This window comes from Hylobates moloch, unplaced genomic scaffold (assembly GCF_009828535.3).
Source record: "Hylobates moloch isolate HMO894 unplaced genomic scaffold, HMol_V3 SCAFFOLD_3, whole genome shotgun sequence".
In the NCBI taxonomy this organism is placed as follows: domain Eukaryota; kingdom Metazoa; phylum Chordata; class Mammalia; order Primates; family Hylobatidae; genus Hylobates; species Hylobates moloch.
Window position 1 is genome coordinate 92,847,307 of NW_026652278.1, and position 14,562 is coordinate 92,861,868.

The 14,562-nt window shown below is 35.1% G+C and overlaps 1 protein-coding gene across 1 annotated transcript in view; it reads right to left on the bottom strand.

Moving 5' to 3' along the window:
- The window catches only part of LOC116461863 (coiled-coil domain-containing protein 7-like), a 286,960-nt gene that overhangs the window by 24,256 nt on the left and 248,142 nt on the right, over positions 1 to 14,562 (bottom strand). Inside the window, 9 exon segments of the mRNA XM_058436561.1 lie at positions 4,344 to 4,433; positions 8,019 to 8,144; positions 11,212 to 11,334; positions 12,015 to 12,098; positions 13,471 to 13,554; positions 13,799 to 13,825; positions 13,828 to 13,875; positions 13,976 to 14,059; positions 14,297 to 14,380. Coding sequence (XP_058292544.1) covers positions 4,344 to 4,433; positions 8,019 to 8,144; positions 11,212 to 11,334; positions 12,015 to 12,098; positions 13,471 to 13,554; positions 13,799 to 13,825; positions 13,828 to 13,875; positions 13,976 to 14,059; positions 14,297 to 14,380 — 750 coding nt within the window.

Genomic DNA, 14,562 nt, shown 5'->3' on the forward strand with positions numbered 1-14,562 from the left:
TTTTACCATTATGTAATGCCCTTGTCTCTTTTGATCTTTGTTGGTTTAAAGTCTGTTTTATCAGAGACTAAGATTGCAATCCCTGTTTTTTTTTTTTTTTTTTGCTTTCCATTTGCTTGGAAAATAGTCCTCCATCAGCTGTGGATTTTTCATAGATGGCCTTTGTTATGTTGAGGAACTTTCCTTCTATACCTATACTATTAAAAGTTTCAATAAAGAAAGAATGCTGAACTTTGTCAAATGCTTTTTCTGTGTCAACTGGGATCATCATGGGGGATCATCTGAGATTATCCTATGAATGTGATGTATCATATTGACTAATTTACCCATGATCAACCAGCCCTACATGTCAGCAATAAATTCCACTTGCTCATGATGTTCAATTTTGTTGTTGTTTTCAATTAAGTTTGATAATGTCCAATTGTTGTTGTTGAATTCAGTTTGATAATGTTTAATTGAGCATTTTTGCATCAATGTTCATCAGAGATATTGCTCTGTAGTTTTCTTCTCCTATGGTGTCTTTCTTTGGCTTACGTCTCGAGGTGATGCTGGCCTCATAAAAAGTGTTTGAAAATACTCCTTCTAGTGCTATTTTTTTTTGGAAGAGTTTAAGAAGCACTGATAATTCTTCTGTGAATGTTTCGTAGGATTCAAATGTGAAGGTGTGAAGTTGTGAAGCCACCTCAAAAGGTTGTGACGCTTTTAATTACTTATTCAACCTTTTTATTTGGTATTTGTTTGTCTAAGCTTTTTATTTCTTCCTGATTTGATCTTGGTAGCTTATATTTTTTGAGAAATTTATTCATTTCCTTTAGGTTATCCAATTTGTTGGCATATAGTTTTTCATATTAGTCTCTTATGATCCTTTTAATTTCTTTGGTATCTACTATAATGTCTTCATTTTCATTTCTGATTTTATTTGAGTTTTTCTCTTCTTTTCTTAGTTTGCCTAGGAAGAATTTTGTCTATTTTATTTTTTTCAAAAAAAGCAACTCTTGGTTTTATTGATTTTTTTTCTATAGTTTTTCTATTCTCTATTGGATTTAATTCTGGTCTAATCTTTATTATTTCTTTCTTTCTGCAAACTTTGGCTTGTTTTTCTTTTTCCAACTCCTTGAGGCATAACATTAGACTATTTATTTGGAATCTTTCTTCTTTAATAATGTGGTCATTTATTGCTATAATCTTCCCTCTTAGAATTACTTTTGTTGCTTCCCATAGATTTTGATACGTTGTGATTCTATTGTCATTTGTCTCAATATATTTTTAAGTATTGCTTTTGATTTCTTCTTTGACCTACTGGTTGGTTGTTCAGGAGCATGTTTTAAAATTTCTACATATTTGTAAATTTTCAAGATTCCTTTTGTTTTTAATTTCTAATTTCATACCATTGTTTTCAGAAATAGTATTAGGTATATTCTTGATCTTCTTGAATTTGTTAAGACTTGTTTTATGGCCTAATATATGGTCTATCCTTAAGAATGTTCCATGTGCACTAGAAAAAAATGTATGTTCTGCTGCTGTTGGATGGAAAGTGCCGAAGGTCTTTAGTTTAATTAAGTTCTATTTGCTAATTTTTGTTTTTATAGTGGCTTCCTTGGGGAGACTGTCACCTGCAGATATTGTCTGCAGGTATTAGTTGGGCAAAGTGCAGTGGCTCTTGTTCTGGGTAGGCACAGTAGTGGCGTCCATTTCTCAGTTTAAAGGACTTTAAAGATCCTTCTGTTCTAGTTTCCCCATAGTAGTAGATTTACCTGAAGGCATCTCTCTTGGTGTTGAGCCTGACAGAGGCCAGAGGCAGCCAAGCAGTGCTGTGTTACAGGGAACAGGTGCTCAGAGTGGCTGTGGAGCTGGGGTCTGGGGTCAGTGTCTTGTTGAACTGCCAGGGCACCTGTGGTGTAGGTCCAGGTTTATTCTTTTAGGTATGGGTGATGCAGCTCTCCCACAAGGCCAAGTACTGTGACTCTGAGGCACTTCCCAGTATCTCAGGCCCAGGATCAGGCATGTTGGTGACTCATCCTGGGCGTTAGGGTTCAGCAATGGCATGGCTCTGGGAAGTAAGAGGTTTTCCAGAGGTTTAGGCCCCAGTGAGCAGGGTACAGTTGCAATTGAGGCTACAGAACCAATAGGACACAGTGGCAATTCATGCACCAAGAACTCTAAGCCCTGGAGTAATGGGACACAGCAGTGGTGCAGGCTCTGTGAGGTCAGGTGCAGTGACAGCAAGGTCCAAGAATGATGGGGGCACATCTGTGGCTTTGGCCCTGGGGGGTGTGCAGCAGTGCAATGTTGGCTTCACTCCTAGGGAGGTGGGGCACCTCAGCAACTCAGGCTCTAGAGGGCTTTCCCAATCCAGGGAGGCAGGGTGCTGTGCATGTTCAGTCCAGAGGGTAGGGTGATCAGATCAGATTAGTGTTTCTCTAGGAGGCTGGCCTATGCCTATTTTAAAATTGAGTTCTGTTGTTGTGATTGAGTTGTAGGAGGTCTCTACATATTCTGGATTATTAATACCTTATCAGATATGTGATTTAAAAATATTTTCTCCCATTCCGTGGTTTGCCTTTTTACTCTTGATATTTTCCATTGATGACTGAAAGTTTTTAATTTTGATAAATTCTAACATGTCTATTTTTTTTGGACAGTGTGTTTGGTATCATACAAGAAGTCATTGCCAAATCCAATATATGGTTTTCTCCTATGTTTTCTTCTAACAGTTTTAAAGCATAGCTCTTAGTTTTAGGTTTTCAGTTTACTTTGAGTTAATTTTTGTATGTGTAAGATAAGGGCACAACATCATTGTTTTGCATGTGGATATCTAGTTTTCTCAGCATCATATGTTGTAAAGACTATTTTTTTCCATACCGATTAGTCTTAGCACTCTTGTAAAAAATCATTTGACTGTATATGTGAGGGTTTATTTCTCAGCTCTCTATCCTATTCCATCAAACTATGTGTTTGTCTTTAGGCCAGTACCATACTGTTTTGGTTATTGTAGTTTTGCAGTAAGTTTTGAAATTATGAAGTGTAAGTCTTTCAATTTTGTTCTTTGTCAAGATTATTTTGACTATCAGGTCCCTTATAGGGACAGGGTCTCCAACTCCTGGTCCGTGGCCTGTTAGGAACTGGGCCACACAGCAGGAGGTGAGCAGTGGGTGAGCAAGGGAAGCTTCATCTGTATTTACAGCTGTTCCTCATTGCTGGCATTACCACTTGATCTCTGCCTCCTGTCAGATCAGTGGCAGCATTAGATTCTCAAAGGAACACAAACTCTATTGTGAACTGCGTATGAGAGGGATCTAGGTTGTGTGCTCCTTATGAGAATCTAATACCTGATAATCATCACTGTCTCCCATCACCCCCAGATGGGATCACCTAGTTTCAGGAAAACAAGCTTAGGGCTACCCCTGATCCTACATTATGGTGAATTTTATAATTATTTCATTATATATTACAGTGTAATAATAATAGAAATAAAGTGCACAATAAATGTAATGCTCCTGAATCATCCTAAAATCATTCCCCTACCACCATTCCATGGAAAAATTGTCTTCCACGAAACCAGTCCCTGCTGTCAAAAGGGTTGGGGACTGCTGCCTTAAGATTCTGTATGAATTTAAAAAAAAACAAACTTACATTTTTCTATAAAAAAAGTATTTGGGATTTCAATAGAGATTGCACTGAATCCTTAGATCACTTTGAATGGTACTGACATCTTAACAATATTATTTAATATTCTTAATATTTCCAATGCATGAAAAGTCTAGTTCTGGCTTAGGTGCTTGGAAATAGGCATTTTATGCATTTACTAGCAGAACTATTAGCTATAGTAATTTGAAACGTTTGCTAATATCTATTAAAATTAAAATGATATATACCTTTATTGCACCAACCTCACTTACATGTTCTTTTTTATAGAAATGCAATCACTGTGATATAAATATATATGAACAATGGTATTTATTGCACCATTGCTTGTAGTGGCAAAAAACGATGATAAAATGTTATTCTGTAGAGGAATCGTTGAATAAATTAGGACGCATTCACATCATAGAATATCATGCAGCAGCTTAAAAATGTGACAGATGAAAGAAATTTCTATCAATTTACCTGGGTCAAAAGTGAGGAGGATATAAGCATATAAGCCTGTGGTTATTCAGAACCACAAACCACTGTTTACATATATATTTTTACTTGTTTGAAGAAAGGTTTGGGAAACTATGCCTCACTCATAAGATTGGTTGTTTGAAGGAGGAAGCCCAGAGGTTTGAGGTTGGTAAATAGAGACAATGAGAATATAGCATAAAGTTTTATTTCATATGTCTGTATTGTAGTGATTCTTTTACCTTTATAGGCAGGTTTTCCAATTGTATTGGTCACAGTAGGCAGAGTAAATTCAATAGTTTTTTGGTGTAAGGTAACAACTTTCGAATGCCCTAAAAAAAGGAGAACAGTGTTATTAAATTATGTGGTAAATTAAGTAATTTCAATTTTTAAAATGTTAAAATAAATCTTAGTCTTCTAAAACACAGTTTCCTTACAACTTTTTTTCAGTAATTTAGATAAAGCAGCTTACCTGACACAAATATTTTCTCTCTGATTTTTTTCTTGCCTGGTGTTTGATATTTATAAGAGTGCATTATAAGAGTACAAATCAAGAAAAAGAAAGACTAAAGCAAATTAACATAAGATCAGAAAACCAAATACCACATGTTTTCACTTACAAGAAGGTGTTAAACCTTGGGAAAGCATGGACATAAATATGGGAACAATAAACTGGAGATCCCTAGTGGGGAGAGAGAGAGGGTCACGGGCTGAAAAACTGCCTATTGGGCACTGTGCTCACTGCCTGGGTGATGGGACCAGTCATATCCCAAACCTCAATGTCATGCAATATACCCGTGTAACAAACCTGCTCACGTACCCCATGAATCTGAAATAAAAGTAAAAAATATGAAAACAAATAAAGACTAGAAAGGTCATAGATTAAAATGTCAGAGAACGAGCTTTTTTGCAGGACAGTAAAAAATGTGAATAATTAAAATGCAAATTTTTAGATAAAGTTTTTATCTCGATATGAAACATTATATCATTTTATTTAAAAAGAAGTTTATAGTCCCACAATGAGAAATCTAGTGCTATAATTGAGGAGGAGATACTAGAAATGCAATTGTAAAGATACATGTTTTGAACACTGCTAAAAACAAAACTATATAATTAAAACTAGTTTCAACACCTGCTTATTTGGAGGAAAAGTGCTGACATTAAAAGCAGAAGGTGAAACATTTGAATGGTACTTTCTCAAAGTTAGTGAGTAAAATTTTACATTAATATGTTGACTTTGCTCAGTATATTTTTTGCACAGAAATGAAACATGCAGTTCTTCCATTCCTTAAGGCAAGTGTTTGCTTGAAAAATGTATATCTGCCATTATTTTTAGATTCAAAGGCCAAATGCTTTCATGAAAAATTTTAAAATATTTTATGCTATTATAGTTTTCATTCAATCCATAACAGAAGACCATTATTATTGCTCTCTAATCATAAAGCAAAAGTATAGATAATAGACTTAGACCATTTATTAATTTTATTCTCCTCTTTGTTTTCTTTAAGCATTATTATTACTGCTTATAATTAGTATATTCATCAAATAAAAGACTTGGGCTTAGAAAAAAAAACCCAAATTATAGGAAAAACCAGGAGCTACATTAATGAAAAGCAGTGTTGTAGGTGATATGAATTAACAAGTGATCTGAACCCCAGATCAATTACATTTATCTAAAATACAATGAACAATGATGAACCCAGCTTGAGAAGCTATAAAAAGCTACGAGTTCCAAGCAACAAAACTCTCCTTTTGAGTCCTAGCCTATCTTGTCAACTTTATTTTGTATCCACTGAAGCCCAGGATTTTGCTTATTATTTTAAACTTTCCTCTTTTGTCATATATAATTTCTGACCATTTTTTCTTCTAGCTCACTGGGAAAGAAAATGGATTTCACTTTCTTTGCTTACATTCATTTGCTTTTCCAGAAGCAAGTCCAAATATCTTTTTACTGTTTTCTTTTTCCTTTTATATTGCATGTAGTAAAAAAATAAAATAAAAGTAATAGTCAACTTTCTGCATTTCCTATTGATTTCTTACTTAGAACCTTTATGGATAGAAAGTGCCACGGATGTGCAGAAGCTCTTTAGTTTAATTAGATCCCATTTGTCAATTTTGGCTTTCGTTGCCATTGCTTTTGGTGTTTTAGACATGAAGTCCTTGCCCAGCAAAAGAAACTACTATCAGAGTGAACAGGCAACCTACAGAATGGGAGAAAATTTTTGCAACCTACTCATCTGACAAAGGGCTAATATCGAGAATCTACAATGAACTCAAACAAATTTACAAGAAAAAAACAAACGACTCCATCAAAAAGTGGGCAAAGGACATGAACAGACACTTCTCAAAAGAAGACGTTTATGCAGCCAAAAAACACATGAAGAAATGCTCATCATCACTGGTCATCAGAGAAATGCAAATCAAAACCACAGTGAGATACCATCTCACACCAGTTAGAATGGCCATCATTAAAAAATCAGGAAACAACAGGTGCTGGAGAGGATGTGGAGAAATAGGAACACTTTTACACTGTTGGTGGGACTGTAAACTAGTTCAACCATTGTGGAAGTCAGTGTGGCGATTCCTCAGGGATCTAGAACTAGAAATACCATTTGACCCAGCCATCCCATTACTGGGTATATACCCAAAGGACTATAAATCATGCTGCTATAAAGACACATGCACACGTATGTTTATTGCAGCACTATTCACAATAGCAAAGAATTGGAACCAACCCAAATGTCCAACAACGATAGACTGGATTAAGAAAATGTGGCACATATACACCATGGAATACTATGCAGCCACAAAAAATGATGAGTTCATGTCCTTTGTAGGGACATGGATGAAACTGGAAAACATCATTCTCAGTAAACTATCACAAGGACAAAAAACCAAACACCGCATGTTCTCACTCATAGGTGGGAATTGAACAATGAGAACTCATGGACACAGGAAGGGGAACATCACACCCCGGGGACTGTTGTGGGGTTGGGGGAAGGGGGAGGGACAGCATTAGGAGATATACCTAATGCTAAATGACGAGTTAATGGGTGCAGGAAATCAACATGGCACATGGATACATATGTAACAAACCTGCACATTATGCACATGTACCCTAAAACCTAAAGTATAATAATAATTAAAAAAAAAAAGAAAGTGCCACGGATATTTATTTTAGAGCACAGAATAAATCAAAGAAAAATCATTTACATTCTTTAAAAGGTTCAAACTCTCAGGAGGCTGAGGCGGGAGAATTACTTGAACCCAGAAGGCGGAGGTTGCAGTGAGCCGAGATCATGCCACTGCACTCCAGCCTGGGCGACAGAGCAAGACTCTGTTTATAAAAAAATGAAAAATAAAAAAATTCAAACTCAATTAACTGTAGAAAATGTACTAGGGTGATAATTATATAATGATGCCTCTGGAGTGATAGATAAGAATCGAATCTTAGTTCTTAGATATTAATGGAGTTAAAAGCCTAGGTAGATGATAATGAAGGGAAGGGAAAAACTAAACATATGATTTATTTTTCTTCTCACCTATCCTTATGTTGTCTTTCTATTGTATGCTCTCCCTGGGGTTCAATAAAAGAGGGATATATAAATATAAGAAAGAGATTATAAAATGAGTTTATCTCAGTCATCCACAAAATCTACAGTCGTGAACAAGACAACAAGGTGGAGAACAGAAACGGAGCCCCAATTTAGTCATAATAGAGAAGAGGAAGAGAAATGCCAGGGACACTACTCATTGCTAAGAATGAACAAATGTTAGACAAACTTAACTCACAATTTACTTTCATTTATGTTTTGCCAAACTGTTATATGACTAAAGCTATTACAACTTGGTTATTTACATTTAGTTATAGCTTTATTTTAAAAATCACACTGTACACTAAAAATATTAAAAATTACCTGAAGGGAGTTGATTCAGTAAAGGAAGGTGGATGTCTTTAGAAAAGCTTGAACCAGCCCTATATGTTCTATAAATTGCTTTTGAAGGTGCAATCACATAGGGTGAAGAGTACTCATAAGTTTCCTCTAGAAAAATTTGGAAAATACGTTAGCCATACAATAGATGACATTTGTAATTATTTTTAATACTCACATAGTATATATGCACACAACATCAAAGCATCTAAGTATATAAAGCAATCATTTAAAAAAACTGGAAGGATACATAGACTGCAACAAAATTTCAATATCCCCTACTATTGAACAAGAGACAGGTCATCCAGATAGAAAATAAATAAACACTGGACTTGAACTACACATAAGATAAAGCATATTTATCAGACGATTACACAATGTTCTATCCAACAGTAACAGGATACACATTCTTCTCAAGTGCACAAAGAACATTCTCCAGAATAGATCATATGTTAGGCCACAAAAGAGGTCTTAACAATGTAAGATCAAAATTACATCAAATATCAACTAGATATCAGTAACAGGAGAATAAAAAGAAAATTAATAAATCTTTGAAACATTAAACAATATGCTCCTGAAGAACTATTGTGTCAAGAAGGAAATTAAAAAGGGAAATTTAAATATATCTACAGATAAAAGAAAATAAAAACATAACATACAAAAACTTCTGGGATGCGACAAAAGTAGTCCTAAGAGGAAAGTTTATAGCATTAAATGTCTACATCATAAAAGAAGAATCAAATAAACAACCTAAAATTACACTTCACAGAAGTAGTAAAAGCAGAACTAAGCATAAATCTACCAGAAGAAAAAAAATAAAGATCAAAGCAGAAATAAAGAAAACAGAGACTAGAAATGATCAATTCCATTTGCCCCAGTCTGCATTCCATTCTGGTGTCCTCCAATATCCTGGTTCATTTATTTTTTCATGTATATTTTTACTGAGAAAATTATAATGCTATTGAAGGGTGAAATAGGTGACCTTATTGTATGGATTACTGACTGCCATATTTGCCTTCATTTCTCCCTGCTTTTTGTTAATGGGAGTGTCTTCTGTGCTCTGTCCCTGTCTCACCACTGTTACATTGTGTGTGTGTGTGTGTGTGTATGTGTGTTGTGAGAGACAAGTGACATTTCAAAAAAAAATCTCTGTATCAAAAGAAGCCATATCATAGAAGCTGCCTCTGAAAATGATTATATATCACAATATCGTGGTCTGTGGCACTGATGCCAAAATCGGATAAGAATTTGTGGGGTCCTGGGAAGAGCTGATTCTATTTTGCATGTGGGAGGGCCATGAATATTCTCAATCAGCAAGAACACTGTGGTGGATTGATTTCAGTGATGGTCTCTGTGTTCTTGCCTACTTGTACTGATGTTCTTCCATACTAACTCTGGTCCTAGTTATATGACTTTGGTGAATATGACAAAAGTAAACGAATGTGAGCAGAGTCTTCAAAACTGCTCATACATTGAGGCTTGCCCTCATGCTGCTCTTAGAACTTGAAGACTCCTAGTTAGTTGGTTGGATGATGAGAAACGTGCAGCCAAGTCACCTCCTGGGCCAGTTATTAAGTTTAGCCGCCAAACCACCCTTCTACATTCTGCTTTATGATACTGGATCTGGGATTCTGCAGACCACATTTTTGCTTTGCAAAGTGACTCCAAGGTAGGCCGTGCAAGATAGGATAGATAGAGGAAACCTCCAAATTTGGAGGAAAAAGGACAGACTTGTTCTTCTCATTTTGTTCCTGGTGGGCTTTGAGAGCTTCCTGTCTCTTTTCAGTTTCTGTGAAGAACATCCTGGTATTGTTTCCTTATCCCAAAAGTAGCAATTCCTCCCATGGCAACAAAGAGTTTGCATTTTTTTCCACCATTTGCAGAACCAGTTTTATTATTCCTCCCCACTTAGAAACTAGCAGTAGATGGCCAGTGCCCACCCCTTCAGAAGTATGGATCCAAGGTCCTGCCTGCAGAATCAGGGACACTAGCATCATCCAATCTATACCCTATGCAGAGGTCTCCTTCAGTTTTGGGTATGGCAATTTCTTTCTGTAATTGCTTCCTCCATGTAACCTTAGAATTCTTTTAATACTTTCAGTTACCAAGTTAACAACTTTATACTTAGTCATCTACTTTTTACATTCTTGCTTTCTCTTTTATTTATTTATTTATTTATTTATTTATTTATTTATTTATTTATTTGAGATGGAGTCTTGCTCTTTCGCCATGCTGGAGTGCAGTGGCGTGATCTCGGCTCACTGCAACCTCCACCTCCTGGATTCAAGCGATTCTCCTGCCTCAGCCTCCCAAGTAGCTGGGACTACAGGCGTGTGCCACCATGCCCAGGTAATTTTTGTATTTTTAGTAGAGACAGGGTTTCACCATGTTGGCCAGGATGGTCTCTATCTCTTGACCTCATGATCTGCCTGCCTCAGCCTCCCAAAGGGCTGGGATTACAGGCGTGAGCCACCGCGCTGGTCCCTCTTGCTTTCTTTTTGAACAACCAGTGAAGTTTCTATTTACTGAATGGGCCCACTCTATACACCATTGTCTCAAACAACAGCCAGCCAACTGCTATACATGTGGGTGAATTGATAATTTGACCAAAAATGCACAAGTTAGCCCAGCCAAGACAATCATCAGTTACCTAAGTGGTTACTGTTTTATGCTTTTTTAAGTCTTAGGGTAGATATGGAGTAGTAAAACACTAACAAATATGAAAATAAAAATTAAAATAAGAGTGAGATATAATTTAGTAACTTTCAGATGGGTACAAATGAAAAAAAAAAAAACCCAGCAATCCATATTGCAGACAGTTACACACAGAAGAGAATTTTCCCCAAAGATTGCTGATGAAAATGTTAATTTTAATTGCCCTTTAGGAAAGCAATCTGGAAATATCATTTAACAATAAAAATCCATGTATACTTTAATAACAAATCTCAACCCTAAAAAGTCAATGCTGTTTAGTAGAATGATTGAATAAAGTGTTCTTACTATGAAGTATCATGCTGCCAATAAAAAGGATGAATTAAAACCATTTTATTTTTACGCTTGTAAGAATTTTCCTAAGATATTTCTGAAAAAAAAGTAAGATGCAAAAAGAGTAAATGAAAAAGCATACTTTAAACTAGGTAATTAGATACTGAATTCATATCTTCATATAATTCTTTACCTTTATTTTCAAAGAGTGATAAATTGATCACTTTTGTTGGGAATTTACTTGGTGTAATGCTCCTAGTAAAGATACCTTCTTGACGTTGTATGGACATATCTTTGTTTTTAAATAAGTTCACATCTAAAATAAAATTTTAAAAGAAAAAGTGCATGAATACTCTTGACTATTCACACACTAATCCCCAAGTCCATGTATTTGTCTTTATTTCTGCCTTGGTAATTTTTCTTCCCACATTTGATTAAATGGCCACTTGTCTATTACTTAAATTTCTGTGTAGTCTCTTATCATTTTCTCTTTCTTGTCTTTGTTCTGCATTCTGTGACAGTATCTTCCTTAATTTCAACCTTTATCCCAACTTCATTTTACTTTGACCAAATGTTCATTTCTATAATTGATCCGTAGTCTACATTTAAAAGGATACATTTAGAAAGATAGTTTTGGAGGTCAGAGGTCTATGTATAAGCTACTGGATCCCCCCTGCCCCAATTGAACCAATGTTTATTAGATTTATTTTTCATAAATCCTATTGCTATAAAAGTAACATGGATTATTGTAGAAAACATTTATTTAAACAGAGAATTATAAACCTCATATTTTTTAAAATCATTGTCTAGAAGTTTTAAAACTTTCTAGCTAATTTCCCATTGATAATACGAGAGTTTAATTATATGAGAAAATTCATGAAGACATTTGCCCATGAAATATTAACATATAGGTACTGTTATCATTAAAGATTCATACTTAAACCCCAGAGAAGATAACTAAACTGTAAATATTAGACTTAAAATTATTATTCTTACCATAGTGAGTCCTTAGTTGTGTCTTTATCTCACCAATTGTTTTACTTGAACCAATGGCATTTGTCAAGGGTTCTACATCAGTCTCTATAGACATAAAACACATTTCAAAACACTTTGTAAGGTATCCATTTATGTTACATATGTATTTTAGTTCTTTTTTCCTTTGAAATTTCTTTTTCTTTTCTTTTCCTTTTTTTTTAGAGACAGGATCTTGTTCTGTCACTCAGGCTGGAGTGCAGAGGTGTGAACATGGCTCACTGCAGCTTCAACCTCCTGGGCTCAAGTGGTCCCCCCGCCTTGGCCTCTCCAAGTAGCTGGGACTACAGGTGTGCAACACCATGCCTGGCTAATTTTTGTATTTTTTGTAGAGACAGGGTTTTGCCGTGTTATCTTTTGAAATTTCCATATTATTTGCTGATATCTCTGTTACCTTCCTTTTCTTCCTTAAGAATAATTTCCTTTAACTCTAAGAACACACTTATAATAAGTGCTTTGAGGTTTCTTTGGCTAGGTCCAACACCTGGGACTTCACGAACAATTACTGTGGCATGCCCTTTTCCCTGGTGCAGGTCACACTTCACTGTTTCTTTGCATGTTAATAATTTTTGCTCAAGAGTTGACAGTTTCCATAGTATATTGTAGCATCTCCAGATACTGATTTCCTCCTCCTCTATCTGGGGCTTGTCATTGTTCTCTCCTTATTTATTTGCATAGCGATCTGACTGGTCTATTGTACTAAAGTCTCTTGCCTGTAGTGTGAAGTGCTACTGCTGCTCTCCAAGGGGCAGAGCCTTGAACATGCATCCAGTACCTTGGATAACATTGGTTTCAGAGGGCCGGCTTCGAATGTGTCTCTTTACCTTATTTCTCTGTTAAGCTGTCTGCCTCTTTTTGCATCACACCAGAGATCAAAGAAAATTGTATAACTACATAACACCCTTATACCAAGACAAAAGCCAGTAATGTAATCTCTGAATTATGTAACACAAATAAAGTACTGTATTGCAGGTGAGATTTTATAAATTTGCCTGACATTTTTATCAAACAGAGGGAATGGATAACCAGTGAAATAATTATGTGTTATACTCCTCTTGTCATCTCAGTCTTCAGCTAGCCTTTATGTTTTTGCTTTTCTGCTTTTGCTAATTAAACACCACTTTTCAGAAACAAAAGTTAGTAGAATAGCTTTGGAAATGCCTACACTGAGACGACTCTAAGGTAACTATAACACTGAATTTTTATGCATTACTTTTCAAATGGATGAGTTTTAAAACCAATAATATGCTAATGTTCCACTGATAGTAAATGCTAGAGCTTAATTAAAGGATATTCATGATGAATTTTACCTATGTAACACTAACATGTAGGCACTATTGTCATTAAATGTCTATACTTAATTTAACTCAGGGAACATAAATAGGTCACAAATATTAGACTCAAAAATTCTTTTTCTTACCCTGGTGACTCTTTAATTTTGCATTCATTGGTCCCTTTATTGTATCTCTTCCAATAGCATCTTTTAAGAGTTCTTTATCAGTCTCTATAGAATTAAACAGATTTCAAAATACTTTATAAGGTAAACACTACCATACATGTGTATGCATGTGTGTTTAACTAATTATAGAAGGATATTCATGAAGAATTTTTATCAATGTAACACAATGATATAGGTACCTATATAATAATAACATGTAGACACTGTTGTCATTAAAGGTCTATACTTAATTTAACTCAGGGAACATAAATAGGTCACAAATATTAGACTCAAAAATTCTTTTTCTTACCCTGGTGACTCTTTAATTGTGCATTGATGGTCCCTTTATTATATGTCTTCCAATAGCATCTTTTCCTATGGAAAGTACTATGATACAGGTACTGTTGTCATTAAAGGTCTATACTTAATTTAACTCAGGGAATATAAATAAGCCTAAATATTAGACTTAAACAATTCTTTCTCTTACCTCGGTGACTCTTCAGTTGTGTAATGATTGGCCCTATTATTATACCTCTTCCAATAGCATCTGCCAAGAATTCCTTATCAGTCTCTATTGAAATAAAACAGATTTCAATATATTTTACAAAGTAAACATTACCATACCTCTGTGTGTGTCTGTGTGTGTGTGTGTGTGTAGGTGTGTTTAATTATGGAAGGATATTCATGAAGAATTTTACCTGTGTAATACCAACATATAGGTACTATTGCCATTAAATGTCCACACTTAATTTAACTCCAGGAATATAAATAAACCATAAATATTAGTCTTGAAATTGTTTTTTCTTACCTGGGTGACTTTTTAATCGTGTCTTGGTTGACTCCTTCATTAGACCTCTTCCAATAACATAGGCAAAGAAGTTCTTATCAGTCTCTACAGAAATAAAACAGAGAGGGCTAGCATCTTTTGTAAGATTATCATTACCATACTTGTGTGTGTTTGTGTTTAATTATAGGAGGATATTCATGAATAATTTTACTTATGTAACACTATAATATAGGTAGTTTTGTTATTAAAGGTCTATACTTAATTTAACTCAGGGAATATAAATCAGC